General features: G+C 49.0%; 2 protein-coding genes across 2 annotated transcripts in view; one reads left to right on the plus strand and one right to left on the minus strand.

Annotated features, from left to right (window-relative positions):
• LOC309563331 (uncharacterized protein) overlaps positions 1–14,372 on the plus strand; it is a gene marked incomplete at its 3' end in the record, with an annotated part of 417,962 nt that overhangs the window by 399,927 nt on the left and 3,663 nt on the right. The window contains exon 2 of the mRNA XM_082267726.1: positions 11,824–13,483. Coding sequence (XP_082123852.1) covers positions 12,404–13,483 — 1,080 coding nt within the window. The 5' untranslated portion in view covers positions 11,824–12,403. The remainder of the gene's footprint in view (positions 1–11,823; positions 13,484–14,372) is intronic.
• PAOX (polyamine oxidase) overlaps positions 1–14,372 on the minus strand; it is a 112,895-nt gene that overhangs the window by 1,113 nt on the left and 97,410 nt on the right. The window contains exons 5-6 of the mRNA XM_082267663.1: positions 4,213–4,325; positions 149–306 (exon numbers count right to left, since the gene is read on the minus strand). Coding sequence (XP_082123789.1) covers positions 149–306; positions 4,213–4,325 — 271 coding nt within the window. The remainder of the gene's footprint in view (positions 1–148; positions 307–4,212; positions 4,326–14,372) is intronic.

Genomic DNA, 14,372 nt, shown 5'->3' on the forward strand with positions numbered 1-14,372 from the left:
TTTCATCTTCAATTGTCTTGTTTTTATCTTTAAAGCAGAAAAGACTTTTGTGGAACAAATAAAAACAAAAGATCCCCTGATTTTTTTAAAAAAAAAGATTAAACCCCTAATAACTTGGCTACTTTATTTGCTGTACTTAATGTCTTACCTTTGCGGCATCCTTATCTTTGGGTAAAGGCTCTGAAAGACTGTCAATATCATTTCCAGAACTGCCCACAGCCACATAGCTGTAGGAGCCAGCAGTGTAAGGCTGGCTGTGCCACTTGGTTCGCAGAATACTGATGGGTGCGGGTAGCTCAGGGTTTCCTATATAGGGGTAGACAAAGAGTAAAGATAAATGTAGGTTTATTGCAAATCTTCTGACAACTACGGTTCAGACTTGGATGAATAATTACATGAACTGTTCCACACATTACTTACATATATAATCAATGATAACAACTAAATTGAACACTTGGCTGTCTATAAGATCGCTCAGTTAAAAAAAGGACACTATCCAGAGAACCTGTAGAACTGCAACCAATATATATTATATGACCTATAAGTGCATAAAATCAAGTACAGTGATACCTCGGTTCACGAACGCTTCTGTTCACGAACAACTCGGTTCACGAACAGAAAAGTTCATAAAAAATATGCTCCGGTTCACAATTCCGCTTCGGTTCACGAACAGGAGCCGTGGCCATTTTAATGCTATTTCCAGGCTCGTGACATCCTGTAGGAAGATCGTGGAGAGAAGAAGAGACACAGAGACACAGAAAGAAGTACTGTGAGTACTGTTAAGACACTTTTTGCTTTTTGGTGTGCTTTTTAGCACATACAGTACTGTACTACTGTACTGTACTGTACAATACTTCTGTACAATACTGTACTTACTGTATTGTACAGTTCACCCGTTTGAGTGCTTACTGTACTGGACTCCCAATGCCAGAAGTCATCTCAAGCAAGGTTAGTGTTCTCTCTTTATACATTACTATACTGTACTAATGTGTATTGCAATTTGTTTCATATTTTTGGGCTTCAAAAACCAAAAAAAAAAAGAAGGTCAGAACGGATTAACCAGATTTACATTGAACCCTATGGGAAAATGTGCCTCGGTTCACAACCAAATCGGTTCGCGACCAGAGTCAGTTCACAAATTAAGTTTGTGATCCGAGGTATCACTGTACATGTAATCTCCATTGACAAACGCTGGCAGTAGAATGAGTTGAGCTCAGTTAATTTAGACATTGTGGTGGATACCAAGAAAACACTACTTTCTGGACTGTATAGTGCTTATTGTAAACTTTAACAGACCAGGAATAGCAGTCTGGAACCGCTTTCAGGGTTTCAGCAAGGACACTTGGTTCTAGTGGAGGGTATTTTGTTAATGCTAAAAGTATACAAAAACACATTTCAGACATTTGTGTGTTTCTAACCTTGTAGTAACACTTTGGGGGGGGGGGGAAAGACCTTTTTCTGTTCCAACATGACAGTTCTCATGTGCACAACAGTTTGGTCCATTTAGGCCAGAGCTAAACCGTATTAAACACCACTGGGATTTTTTGGACATCAGTGCCTAGCTGTATGAATACTGTTTGATCACACATTTCCAAAGACACACTCAAAACTCTTGTAGGAAGTCTTCATTGTTATAGCTACAAGGTGCAGGACTATTTTTGAGGGGGAAGGGGAGCAGGATTACCTAGCAGACCAGTGTCCACAGTGCTCACGGGTGCCTAGTTAGCTTCAGGGTCCCTTCACAAATATTTTTCACTTTGCATGCATAATAAACATGAGCCTTATAAAGAGAAGTTTAGGGTTTTAAAAAAGTAAACATACATACTCACCTCTATGCTGCAGCATCAGTGTGATGCGGCAATTATCCCATATTTGTGCCACCCGAGTCTCTGACGTGGCGGTGTGAGGTCATGTGGCAAGCTCCACCCAAGAGGCCCATAAAGACGCACTCTAGTGCAAAACACATTGGATGAAGCGTGTCACGTGTGGTCACGCCACCACTTCGGAGACCCGGGTTGCGGCGTTTGATGTGAGTGTTGTCAGTTCTTTTTTTTAAATGTTTTGTACATTTTACTTGCATATGTTCACTATTTATTTATTGTCTATGGCCTATGGCAGATTTGTTGCCCTGTTGAGGATTTTCAAAGGAGAGTAAAACCATTCCAGATTGAATTTGTTTTTTTTTTTTTTAACCTACACAAGTTGATTTGATAGACACTTTACAAGGATTTTGGTTGATGTATGGTTTTGTGTATGAAAAGGATTTGGGTAGTGAGCAGCGCTGTGTATATATTCATTTTTCTTCTATGGCAATTGATTTCCTTGTATTAGCTGCAGCTCATAATAAAGTGGTATTTACAGCACATATATTTCACACACATAAATTTATCTTTTTAGAAACATGTTTATTTAGATCAATGGCGCACTGAATGTTTCCACATCGCAGGATTTAGCATAATTTTTTTTAATGGCTGAGATATTACATTGTAATTAAAGGGGAAATCATAATTATGGGTGCAATGCCTAGATCCTGCAGACTCTCAGAAAGCTTTCTGCCTGTACCTCCCATATGGGTAGGCAGTTAATGAATTACAGGCAGAATCAATGAACTATGAGAGTTTTCACCAGTGCCCTTGCAGTTCAATGTGAACTACAAGCCATCAGCTCCAATGGCTGATGGCACTTGTGGTCTATTCATGCACAGAAAACTGTGAGTGAACGACACAGCTGTGTGGAAGTGGAGCCCCACACGCTCACTCTGTTTTCAAATTGTGACAGCTGGTGTGGGGAGAAGAACCCCCCCACCCATTGTCACAGAGAGGAGAACGCTGGAGGCGGGTGCATAGGAGCATGTTAAACCCTTAATATGGGTGTAAAGTAATACATACTAAAAGTGAATGTATCCTTTAACCACTTAACGACCAGCCACGTAGATCTACGTCGGCTGACTTTGAGTGGTTATACCGGGATGATGCCTCTAGCTAGAGGCATCATCCCGGTACCGTTGTTTGAAGCCGACGGTCGGCTTTCCGTCGGTAACGATCGATGCGGCTCGGGAGCCGCTCGATCGTTACCCGGGGGGGCGGGAGGGGACGTCCCCCCCCTCCCGCCGCCTTCCGCGGCTTTGCTCGGGGCTCCCGTCCCACCGGGAGCCCCGAGCACCCAGCCGGCGCGTCCGCCGGCTGGATGGAGTCCCGATGAATGCCGGAAACGGCATCGATCGGGTCTCCGATGACGTAACACGGAGGCGGCGTCCATGACGTCACTTCCGGGTTACTGTGCTGCAAAAGGCGGCAGATTTGAAAAACGGCTGTATGCAAAAATGCCGTTTTCGGCGTTTTGCATACAGGGAAGTGTAGTGGAGGGGTCTAGGGTCTTTTAGACCCTCGATCCCTCCATAAAGTGTACCTGTCACGACATATTGCTGTCACAAGGGATGTTTACATTGCTTGTGACAGCAATAAAAGTGATCAGATTTTTTTTTTTTTAAAAAACCTGTAGTAAAGTTAAAAAAAAAGAAAAAATAAATAGGAAAAAAAAAAAAAAAATTTAGCCGCCCCCGTCACCGTTAGCTCGCGCACAAAAAAAAACGTATTCGCAAGTCGAGCCGCAAATGAAATCGCTGTTAAAACCACACATGTGAGGTATCGCCGCGATCGCCAGAGCGTGGGCAATAATTAAAAAAAAAGAGCTACACTCTAACTCTAAACTGGTAACCGTTAAATAAATTTAAAGCGTCGCAGATTGAGATCTCTATTGACCGTAGTTTGTCGCCATCCCACGGGGGGGGCGCAATTTTAAACCATAACATGTTTGGTATCTATTTACTTGGCATGACATCATCTTTCACAATATACAAAAAAAATGGGCTAACTTTACTGTTTAGTATTTTTTAAATGCAGTGAAATGTGATTTTTCAAATTTTTTCCAAAAAAATGGCGTTTTAAAGACCGCTGCGCAAATACCGCGTGACAAAAATTTTTGCAATGACCGACATTTTATTCTCCAGAGTCTTTGCTAAAAAAATATATATAATGTTTGGGGGTTCTAAGTAGTTTTCTAGGAAAAAATACTGGTTTTAACTTGTGAACAAAAAGTGTCCGAAATAGGGCTGGGGGTAAAGTGGTTAAATATGCACCTTTATCATTCCTCCAGGATTCATTTGATCAAGGCTTGTTTGTAACACTTAAAAAGACTAGTTGTTTTCTTTACCTGTGAGCTGTCTCAGAAGGGAGGTCATTGTGGACAGGACTTCTTCATCTGATAAGCTCTCCATATATTCAGCCTCCTCGCCAGCTATGAAACCACAAAGAACATGACCAAGCCTGATGAGAAAAAGCACAATCCGAGTCAAAAAATCCATCTTGCCTCAATACCGAAATCTTAATGAAAAAAAACGGAATTTTTGTAAAATCTTACCGTAAAATTCCTTTCTCTGAGTCCTCCGACAGTCGCCGCCCCCTCCCAAGTCTTCACCAATGGGTATTGACCTTTGCTCCGCAGGAGTAGCTAGGCAACAAGAATTGTTAATACAAAAGCTTTTAGCATAGACACACCCCTAGGGGCTGTCCCCTCAGTCAATACCTCCCTGCACCAGCATTCCCAACTCAGTTTGGTAGCATAGCAGTAAGAGTACACAAAAACCCCAAAAGAGGGGCGGGGGGCGGCGACTGTCGGAGGACTCAGAGAAAGGAATTTTACGGTAAGATTTTACAAAAATTCCGTTTTCTCTTATGTCCTCCGACAGTCGCCGCCCCCTCCCAAGTCTTCACCAATGGGACGTCCCAAAGCAGTGTAGACATGAGTGGTGGGAGACGCAACCGTAGAAAAGGCAACGCAGTACCCACATCAGAGAAAGGAACCTTACCACAGTAAGAGAACCAACTGGGCAACAGGAAAACATGCTCAACAGGAGCAACAACCCAGGAAAACAAGTAACCCAGGGTTAAAACACCCCAATAACCAAGGGCCCACAAAAACAAGGGTCCCTAAGAAACTGCCGCACTGAGAACTTTACGGCCAAAAGGAGGCATCGGCCGATGCCTGAACATCCACCTTATAGAATTTTGAGAAGGTGTGAACGGACGACCAAGTCGCCGCCTTACACACCTGGGCCACAGAAGCCTGATGACGGTAAGCCCAAGACGTACTCAAAGATCTGGTAGAGTGCGCCTTCACAGGGAAAGAAGGAACCTTCCCCTTCAAGGCATAGGCTTGCTCAATGGTCTTTCTGATCCATTTTGCGATGGTCGCAGCCGACGCTGCCATGCCCTTCCGAGGTCCCTCAGGAAGGACAAAGAGGGAATCCGACTTGCGAAAAGATTTAGTGGATGACAGGTAAACCCTGAGCGCCCGGACAACATCCAAGGAATGTAAGGCAACCTCCTTCAGATACTTAGGCTTCGCGCAGAGCGAAGGCAAGACAATGTCTGCATTAAGGTGAAACTCCGAGATCCTTTTTGGAAGAAAGGAAGGGTTAGGTCGCAAGACCACCTTATCCTTGTGAATCACCAGGTAGGGAGAGCTGCAGGACAAAGCCGCCAGCTCCGACACCCTGCGAGCCGAAGTGATCGCCACCAAAAAGGCAACCTTCTTGGACAACAGAGACAACGAGATCTCCCTGATCTTTTCAAAGGGAGCCTGTTGTAACACGGACAGAACCAAGTTCAAGTCCCATGGAGGCAAAGGTTCCCACCTAGGAGGGGCCAAATGTCGCACCCCCTGAACAAAGGTGCTAACCAATGAATTAGACGCCACAGGGCGTTGAAAAAGAACGGCCAGCGCAGAAATCTGACCCTTAATCGTGGCCAACGCCAAACGCTGGTCCACTCCAGTTTGGAGGAAAGCCAACACTCTCGACACCGAGTATGAGCGAGGGGAATACCCCCTGGACTCACACCAGGCAAAGTATGCTTTCCAAGTACGGTAGTAAATTTTCCCCGAAGAGGCTTTTCTAGCCTTGATCAAAGTGGGAATGACCTCAGGGGAGAGACCCCTATCCCTCAGGACCTGGCTTTCAACAGCCAGGCTGTTAAAGCCAGCAACTGTAAAGCAGGATGGAATATCAGCCCTTGAGACAGAATGTCTTCCCGAAGCGGCAGGCGCCACGGAGCGTCGACTGCCAGATTTACGAGGTCTGCGTACCAAGACCGGCGAGGCCAGTCCGGTGCCACCAGAATCACCGCATGCTGTTCCGAGGCCAATCTGCGAAGCAGCCTGGACAGTAGTTGAATCGGGGGAAAGGCATACATCAGACGATACTGATGCCAGGGCACCACTAACGCGTCCGATGCGTCCGCCCGAGGATCGCGCGTTCTTGCCACAAAACCTTTCCACCTTGTTGTTTAGACGAGACGCGAACAGGTCCACATCTGGAGAACCCCACTTCGCGCACAACATCTGGAAGACATCCGGTTGAAGGGACCATTCCCCCTGGTCCAGGGTCTGGCGACTCAGATAGTCCGCCTGCCAGTTCTCCACCCCCGGTATGTGAACTGCCGTTATCACCGGGACGTGCGTCTCGGTCCAAGACAGAATGTCGGCCACTTCCCGAGCCGCCCGGGCACTCCTGGTGCCCCCTTGATGGTTGACATAGGCCACCGCGGTGGCATTGTCCGTCTGAACCCGAACTGGACGGCCCCGAAGCCGGTCCGTCCATCGCAGAAGGCAAAGCTTTATCGCCCTCAATTCCAGAATGTTGATCGGAAGGGAGGACTCCTCCTCTGACCAAGTTCCCTGGGCGGACAAAACGCCCAGAACACCACCCCAGCCCGACAGGCTGGCATCCGTGGTGATCACCGTCCACAACAATGGACGAAAAGACTTGCCCCCCGACAGCGCCGGGGACTGGAGCCACCACAGAAGATCCCTTCTGGTGCTGTGGCTCAACGAGATCCGCAGATCCAGGGATTGCGGCCGCCCGTCCCACTCGGCAAGAATCTCCGTTTGGAGACCCCGCGTGTGAAACTGGGCAAAGGGGATCGCCTCGAAAGCCGAGACCATTAAACCTAGACATCTCATGCATGTCCGGAGAGACGAGTGCCGGTTGTCCCTGAGGGACCTGACCTCGTCCTGAAGTGTCCGAAGCTTGTCTTCCGGCAGGAAGACCTTTGCTTGGACAGAGTCCAGAATCATTCCCAGGTAGGGAAGACGAACCGAAGGACACAGAGTCGACTTCGGAATGTTTATAGTCCAACCGAACTCCTGCAGTGTCCGCATCGTGGTGGACAGGTCGGTCACCAGGCTCTGACTGGCGTTTGACCTTATCAGGATATCGTCCAGATACCCCAAGACAGCAATGCCCTGTGCTCGCAACAGGGCCAGAACCGGCGCCAGCACCTTGGTAAAAACCCGCGGAGCCGAAGCGAGACCGAAAGGTAACGCCACGAATTGGTAGTGATCCTCCGCAATGGCGAATCGAAGGTACCTCTGGTGACCCTCGAAAATGGGGATGTGTAGGTACGCATCCTTCAGATCGATGGAGGCCATGAATTCCCCCGGGCAGCCACCACTGAGCGCAGGGATTCCATGCGGAACTTGCGAACCCGCACAAAGCGGTTCAGAGCTTTCAAGTCCAGAATCGGACGCACCTTGCCCTCCTTTCTGGGCACAGTGAACAGATTGGAGTAAAACCCCCGAAATCTGTCCCGATGAGGCACCGGAACAACCACCCCTTGGGCCCGCAGGTCCCGCACCGCCAGGTGCAGATCCTGCAAGCGCTCCGGAGACAGCTGAAGATTTGAGGGAAAAAATCTGCCCGCCGGCCGAGAGAGAAAGTCGATCTTGTAACCAGATCGAACGATTTCCTGAAGCCATCTTTCCCGAATGCGGGTCAGCCAAGGTTGTAGGAAACCGCACAGACGTCCCCCCACCCCAGAAACGGGTGAGGGCGCCCCTTCAGGCGGAAGTGGTATGGGAAGTCGAACCGGACTGGCCGGACTTCTGCTTCCCTGCCCACGGCTTCTTCTGGGAGCCTTGGCCTTTGAAGGGCTTGCCCTTGGATTGCGACCTAAAAGCAAGAAAGGACCTCTGAGAGGGTCTAAACGAGGAATTCCGTTTACCACGGAAGGACTTATGCTTGTGAGACTGGGATAGGAGAATACTCTTGCCCCCCGTAACCCCTTTTATCAGAGTATCCAAAGCCTCGCCAAAAAGGCGAGATCCCGCATAGGAAAAATATGCCAGCGTCTTGCGAGAAGATTGGTCGACCGACCAATTTTTCAGCCATATCAGACGACGGTTCAGTATCGCCACGCTGGACAGGCGCGCAGCCAAGGGAGCTAAATTCAAGTCCGCATCGCACAAGTACATGACACCCTGATGGATCTGGTCCACCATAGCCAACGTGGTAGGCGGAGCCGAATCAGCCACCAGGGTGCGCCTGAGCATCTTTGTCCAATCTGCAACAGCCTGTGCCGCCATAATGGAAGCAAAAATAGGCTTCAGCATGGAACCAGCAACCATATAGGCATGACGGGCAAGAGACTCCATTCTCCTGTCCGTAGGGTCCCGGAAAACCGGGGTATCCTCAGAAGGCACCGCAGTAGCCTTGTTCAAAATGGCCACCGCGTGATCCACCTGAGGCGCCACACACCAACGCTCGTCGGTGGAGGGCGCAAACGGATAAAGCAGTTTAAACTTATGTGGCACAGTAAAGGGCTTCATTAAATTGCGCCACTGCTCATCAACAGTATGATGAAATTCCGCAGGGCAGGGAAAAACCTGCGCTGATTTTCAAGTTCTCTGCGTTCCAAAAGAGGACACCGTAGCAGGAGGAGTAGGCTCATCCTCTAGGTGCAAGGTATCTTTAATGGAAGCAATCAGCTCATTCATGAGCGCCAGCTCTTCAGGCGAGCCAGGGGGAGAAACATCAACCCCCTCCACCTCTGCCTCCCCCTCGGACCCCATAAGGTCCAAATATGAGCGGGACCCCAAGAAGGGTACGCCAGCCACAGCAGCCACATCGCCCTCTGAATCAGAGGAAATGGATAACCTGGCCCTTTTTGCGGATCGTTCAGCCATCAGCATCTGCACCTGAGAAACCAAGGACGCCACCACCGCGGCCAGATCAGCCCCCTCGGGGGGTGCAGCAGCCCCCTGGTCCCTCACCAGGGCGGGGGGGAAACTTGCTATCCTGAGAATCCATGCCCCAGCAATGAAAAGGAAAAAAGGTACTGGCCCTTTAACACCACGGCGAGCGCAGCCCACCGTACACTACTGTATGCACCGACCCCGCAGGGATAGATAACACTGAGCAAGGAATGACAGGACAAAGAAGGTAAAAACCTGGAGAGAGCACAACAGGCTGCTGCCACCGATCGCTGTTCCCAGAGAAAGAGGAAGTGATGCAATAGCTGGCTGACTGATATAGCCTATGAGGCTCCGCAAACATGGCCGCTCGGCTGAGGGATGAGGCTACAGGAAAATGGCGCCGACATGTGCTCGAACGAGCGCGGCCCGCCAAAATGGCGGCGAATGGCGCCAAAACACGGCGCTGTACAGGGACAGGGCCCGGCCACAGCATACAAGCAAAAAAATGGTCGCAGCGGCCGCCGCACAACACATGTCTGTACCTAAATCTGCACCCAGAGCATAACTCACAGCAGAGCAGGATGGCCCCCCCTCGCAGCCCACAGGCAGTGCAGCCATACAGGGATCTGACAGGGAGCCCGCATTTACACAGACATGGGGGGTACTACACAGCCACAGACTGCTCCCACACAGAAGGTCCCCACACAGAAGGTGCTTACCGTACCAGATGGCGTGGGGAACCGTCTCCAGCGACAAACCGCTATCAAGGCAGACAGGGAGTGCCGCAGCCAGGACGCTTGTGGACCGCAGCCATAGACCGCAGCATGGCGTCCAGTGAGGTAGCCACCTCACAGGCAGCATCCCTGCAGCGAACAGGGATGGGTCGTTTAATGTGCCAGGGCAAACCTAAGCTGAACGCTCGATGGCAGGCTGGGGATCCATCTGGCACTCAGCCCTGAGATCCAGGGCGGCCAGTACGAGACCCAGCTCCGCATGAACATCTTCATCCGAAGAACCCTAAACTAAAGCTGACAAAATAACAGCTAGCAAAGAAAAGAAAAATACTTGAAATAAAATCAAAAAGGGTAGAAGGCTGAGACTAAAGCCCCAACACAGGAAAGCCTGCTACTCCTAAGCTAGGCAAGATCAAACTGAGTTGGGAATGCTGGTGCAGGGAGGTATTGACTGAGGGGACAGCCCCTAGGGGTGTGTCTATGCTAAAAGCTTTTGTATTAACAATTCTTGTTGCCTAGCTACTCCTGCGGAGCAAAGGTCAATACCCATTGGTGAAGACTTGGGAGGGGGCGGCGACTGTCGGAGGACGTAAGAGAAATGGGATTTTTGACTTACTGTAAAATCCATTTCTCTGATGTTCATTGACGGACACAGCTCCTGATCTTCAAAACCATGGGGTTATACTGCCCTCTGCAGGAGTAGGACACTAGGCAGAAAAAGAATCTGGCTACACCTATGGGCAGTCCCAGGGGGTATACTACCTCTCCCTGCTATAGGTACTTAGTTTAGTTACAAGCAGTGTCAGAAGAATTACAACTCCACAGAGAAGTGGGTGCTGTGTCCGTCAATGAACATCAGAGAAATGGATTTTACGGTAAGTCAAAAAATCCCATTATCTCTTCCGTTCATTGACGGATACAGTTCCTGATCTACATAACCATTGGGACATCCCAAACCAGTGGTAAACATGAGGGGTGGAAACAGCAAAAAAAATTCCCAGGGCTAAACAGTAGCCAACCAGGCAACAGGAGCTCAACCAAAACAACTGAAGCCCAACTGAAAAAATCAATACACCCTCGAAGAGGATCAGGTCCTCTAAACAGCAGCCTGCAAAACTCTGCGGCCTAAAGAAGAATCCGCAGATGCCAACACATCCACTTTATAGAACTTTGTGAAAGTGTGCACGGACGACCAGGTGGCCGCCTTGCAAACCTGCGTCACTGATGCCTGATGACGGAGAAGGCACTAAGTGCCTGAGTAGAGTGCCCCTTAAGAGGGAAAAGGAGGAACCTGACCCTTGATGGAATAGGCCTGTCTATGAAATGGTCACAGGGAAAGCGGACAGCCCTTTCTGAGGCCCATCTGTGAGCACAAATAGTGAGTCTGACTTCTTGAAAGACTCGATAGCTGCCAGGTACGCCCTAATTGCCTGGACCACATCCAAGGCATGCAAGGCAATTTCCTTCAGACGTTTAGGCCTGGGACACAGGGAAGGCAACATTGTGACAGGAGTCACTTTGGGCATGGGGGTTGTGGACCCCAGATTCCTTTAAAGAGGTTGGGAGGCACCATGTCCAGCCTTGTGTGGCTTTCTTATGTTTAAGTCACCCTGCATCTTTTATGGATGCAGGGTGACCGGGAGGGTGGTGTACACTGAGAATATGGTTTGGACTATTTCCAATGGGACAGTATATGCATTACCCATATCTCTCAGGAAATATGGAGATCTACCTTTTTCCTGTAAACTGTAAGGCACAGGAAGTGCAACTCCTAATTTGGGGGTCCAGGAAATAGGAGAGACACCGTGTATGCTAATTCAATGTGTATTAGCTGCAGAGAGAGGGGGGGTTGTTTCCAGCAGCCCCTCCTAAAGAATGCCTACTGATTAACTAAGTGCTTTTGTCTAAAATAGGACAGTATGTTAATTGGGTCTGAGACTATTGATAAGCATGTTAATGAGCTCACCTGGCTGACTACTAAGGGAGGTAATTACACAGTCATTGTTCATGTGGTATTCTCAAAGTATATATAAATGCTGAGTTTCTTTCAATAAAAGAGAAGAGAGTTACTCTTGATCGAACCTCACTACAGAGCCTTGTCTCGTACTTGGGGGGAATTATTGATGGGCTTCATGTATGGCGGATTGGAGTGGTCGATAGCTGTCCTGGTGTTCGGGAGCGGATTATCCTAGACGACTGTAACCCCTGTTATATTTGGGGTGTCGTTACAATTGGTGGCAAGCGGTGGGATGATTTCCACAGCCCAGAAGGACAGCTACAAGAGGACACAAGCCATGGAAGCGGAATTCGAAAGGAGGTTGCAAGAGATACCAGTAGATCGCAGGGAACCAGAGTCAGAGCAGGTCCTACTACGTTTGGGTAATTCAATTCGCTGGGAACTCTGGAAAGAAGTGCTTGCCCGTAAGCAGCGACGCCAGGGAAAAATACTCCCCTCCTACCAGGAAAGGTACTGGTCACAGTATGAAGTGCGAATGGCGTTTTTGGGGAGACAACTGCATGAGGAATGGAAAGCCGAGTTAAGCAGGCTGGTCCAGGAGGAGATGTGGTTGGATGAGAATTACAGAGCCCTCCATTGGTATGTGACCCAAGTGTGCCCATAGAAAGCGGACGACAGCCCAATGGAAGGCTTTGGCTACGGCAGCCTGGGGCTGTTATTAGAGAGGCTGTCCAAGGACCCTGACTTTGGGAGCGATTCAGAGTGGCGCTTTGAGGAAATTGCAGATTATAGAGAAGAGATGATGGATGTCATGGATATAGACTGGGCACTGGAAGATTTGTTTTTTCTAGCCAATCAGGAATGGGAGCTGGAGATCGCCTACAGACAGCTGCTTGACTCCATTCAGCACCAGGGCTGGGCTCCCCTTGCCTGGGAAAATCCAGAAGTACCAGCTGACAGTCTGGAAATCCTGGCTGAAGATTCGGCAATGTGGCACAGTAAGAGTGTGCTTTGCTCACCTGCAACCCCAGCTTTAAATACGGAGGTTTTATGGCAGATGCAGCAAGTGTTGACTCACCTGGATGAACCTGCTTCTGCACAGGATGAGATTGGATGGAGGAATGCGTCTGTCCAGCAGCAGGATAAAGGTATGGGTGAAGAGGAAGCCATCTTCATGCCCCAACCACAGATTACAAATTTAATGGACTTTCCATCGGAGGATGATGATTTGGATTATAAATCACCTGCAAAAGTGTTGGCACTGGGCCCAAGTGCCACCAGTCTGTGTCCTGGACTTTCAGCAATTCCAGAGACTGGAGATTTATTAGACTTTTCTGCTGAGGAGGAACCTCCCAGTGAGCCCACAGCAGATGAGCAGCCATCCAGGCATAGCGCTGCTGACCTCTGGAGGCAACAATTGGTGACCCAGGAAGGTGTGTGCCAGGCCACTGGCATTGCAGTTTACTTGCCAGCAGAACCACTGACATCAGGGCCTTATGTCACTGAGCTCTGTCCAAAACCAAGAGCAGCATCTGTGGAGTTACAAGAAACTTCTACAGCAGAAGCGCTGACAACTGGACAGAGGGTCCAAGACCTCTGCCCTACCCCAGTTCTGGAGGCCCAGGGTGAAAAGGTGGTGGTCCCTTCCCAGCAGCAGAGTGTGTCCCAGAATGATGACACCAACCCAGCAGAAGGGCTGGCAACAGAGCAGAGTGCTGCTGGCCTCTGCCCTCAACTTACTAAGGACGGATTTCCTGAGAAGGTGGATGAGACTACAATCTCCACCTGTATACCCGAGGGAGGCTGGGCAGTCGGCCCAGATCCCCAACAGCATGAGGAAGTGAGCCCAGCCACCCTGTCCTCTCTCCAGCAGCTGAAAGGAATCCTGGGAGAAGGGCCAGTTCGTGCTTCTTCCCCACAGAGGAGATGTTCTACAAGAGAGGCAGAGGTTGGCTGGGTGAGTGACTTTCTGTCCTGGACAATTTGTTTGGGGTACTTTGTGGGTGCAGACATTGGAGGACTGGAACTACGGACTAACTTCGAAGTAAACCCGTTTTGGGTCTCCTTCTCTGTTAGTCTCCTGCCGAAAGGGGAGAAATGTGACAGGAGTCACTTTGGGCATGGGGGTTGTGGACCCCAGATTCCTTTAAAGAGGTTGGGAGGCACCATGTCCAGCCTTGTGTGGCTTTCTTATGTTTAAGTCACCCTGCATCTTTTATGGAGGGTGGTGTACACTGAGAATATGGTTTGGACTATTTCCAATGGGACAGTATATGCATTACCCATATCTCTCAGGAAATATGGAGATCTACCTTATTCCTGTAAACTGTAAGGCACAGGAAATGCAACTTGGGCGTCCAGGAAATAGGAGAGACACTGTGTCTGCTAATTCAATGTGTATTAGCTGCAGAGAGAGGGGGGGATTGTTTCCAGCAGCCCCTCCTAAAGAATGCCTACTGATTAACTAAGTGCTTTTGTCTAAAATAGGACAGTATGTTAATTGGGTCTGAGACTATTGATAAGCATGTTAATGAGCTCACCTGGCTGACTACTAAGGGAGGTAATTACACAGTCATTGTTCATGTGGTATTCTCAAAGTATAAATAAATGCTGTGTTTCTTTCAAAGAGAAGAGAGTTACTCTTGATCGAA

This window comes from Pelophylax lessonae (genome assembly GCF_965119305.1).
Source record: "Pelophylax lessonae genome assembly, chromosome: 9".
NCBI classification, from domain to species: Eukaryota; Metazoa; Chordata; class Amphibia; order Anura; family Ranidae; genus Pelophylax; species Pelophylax lessonae.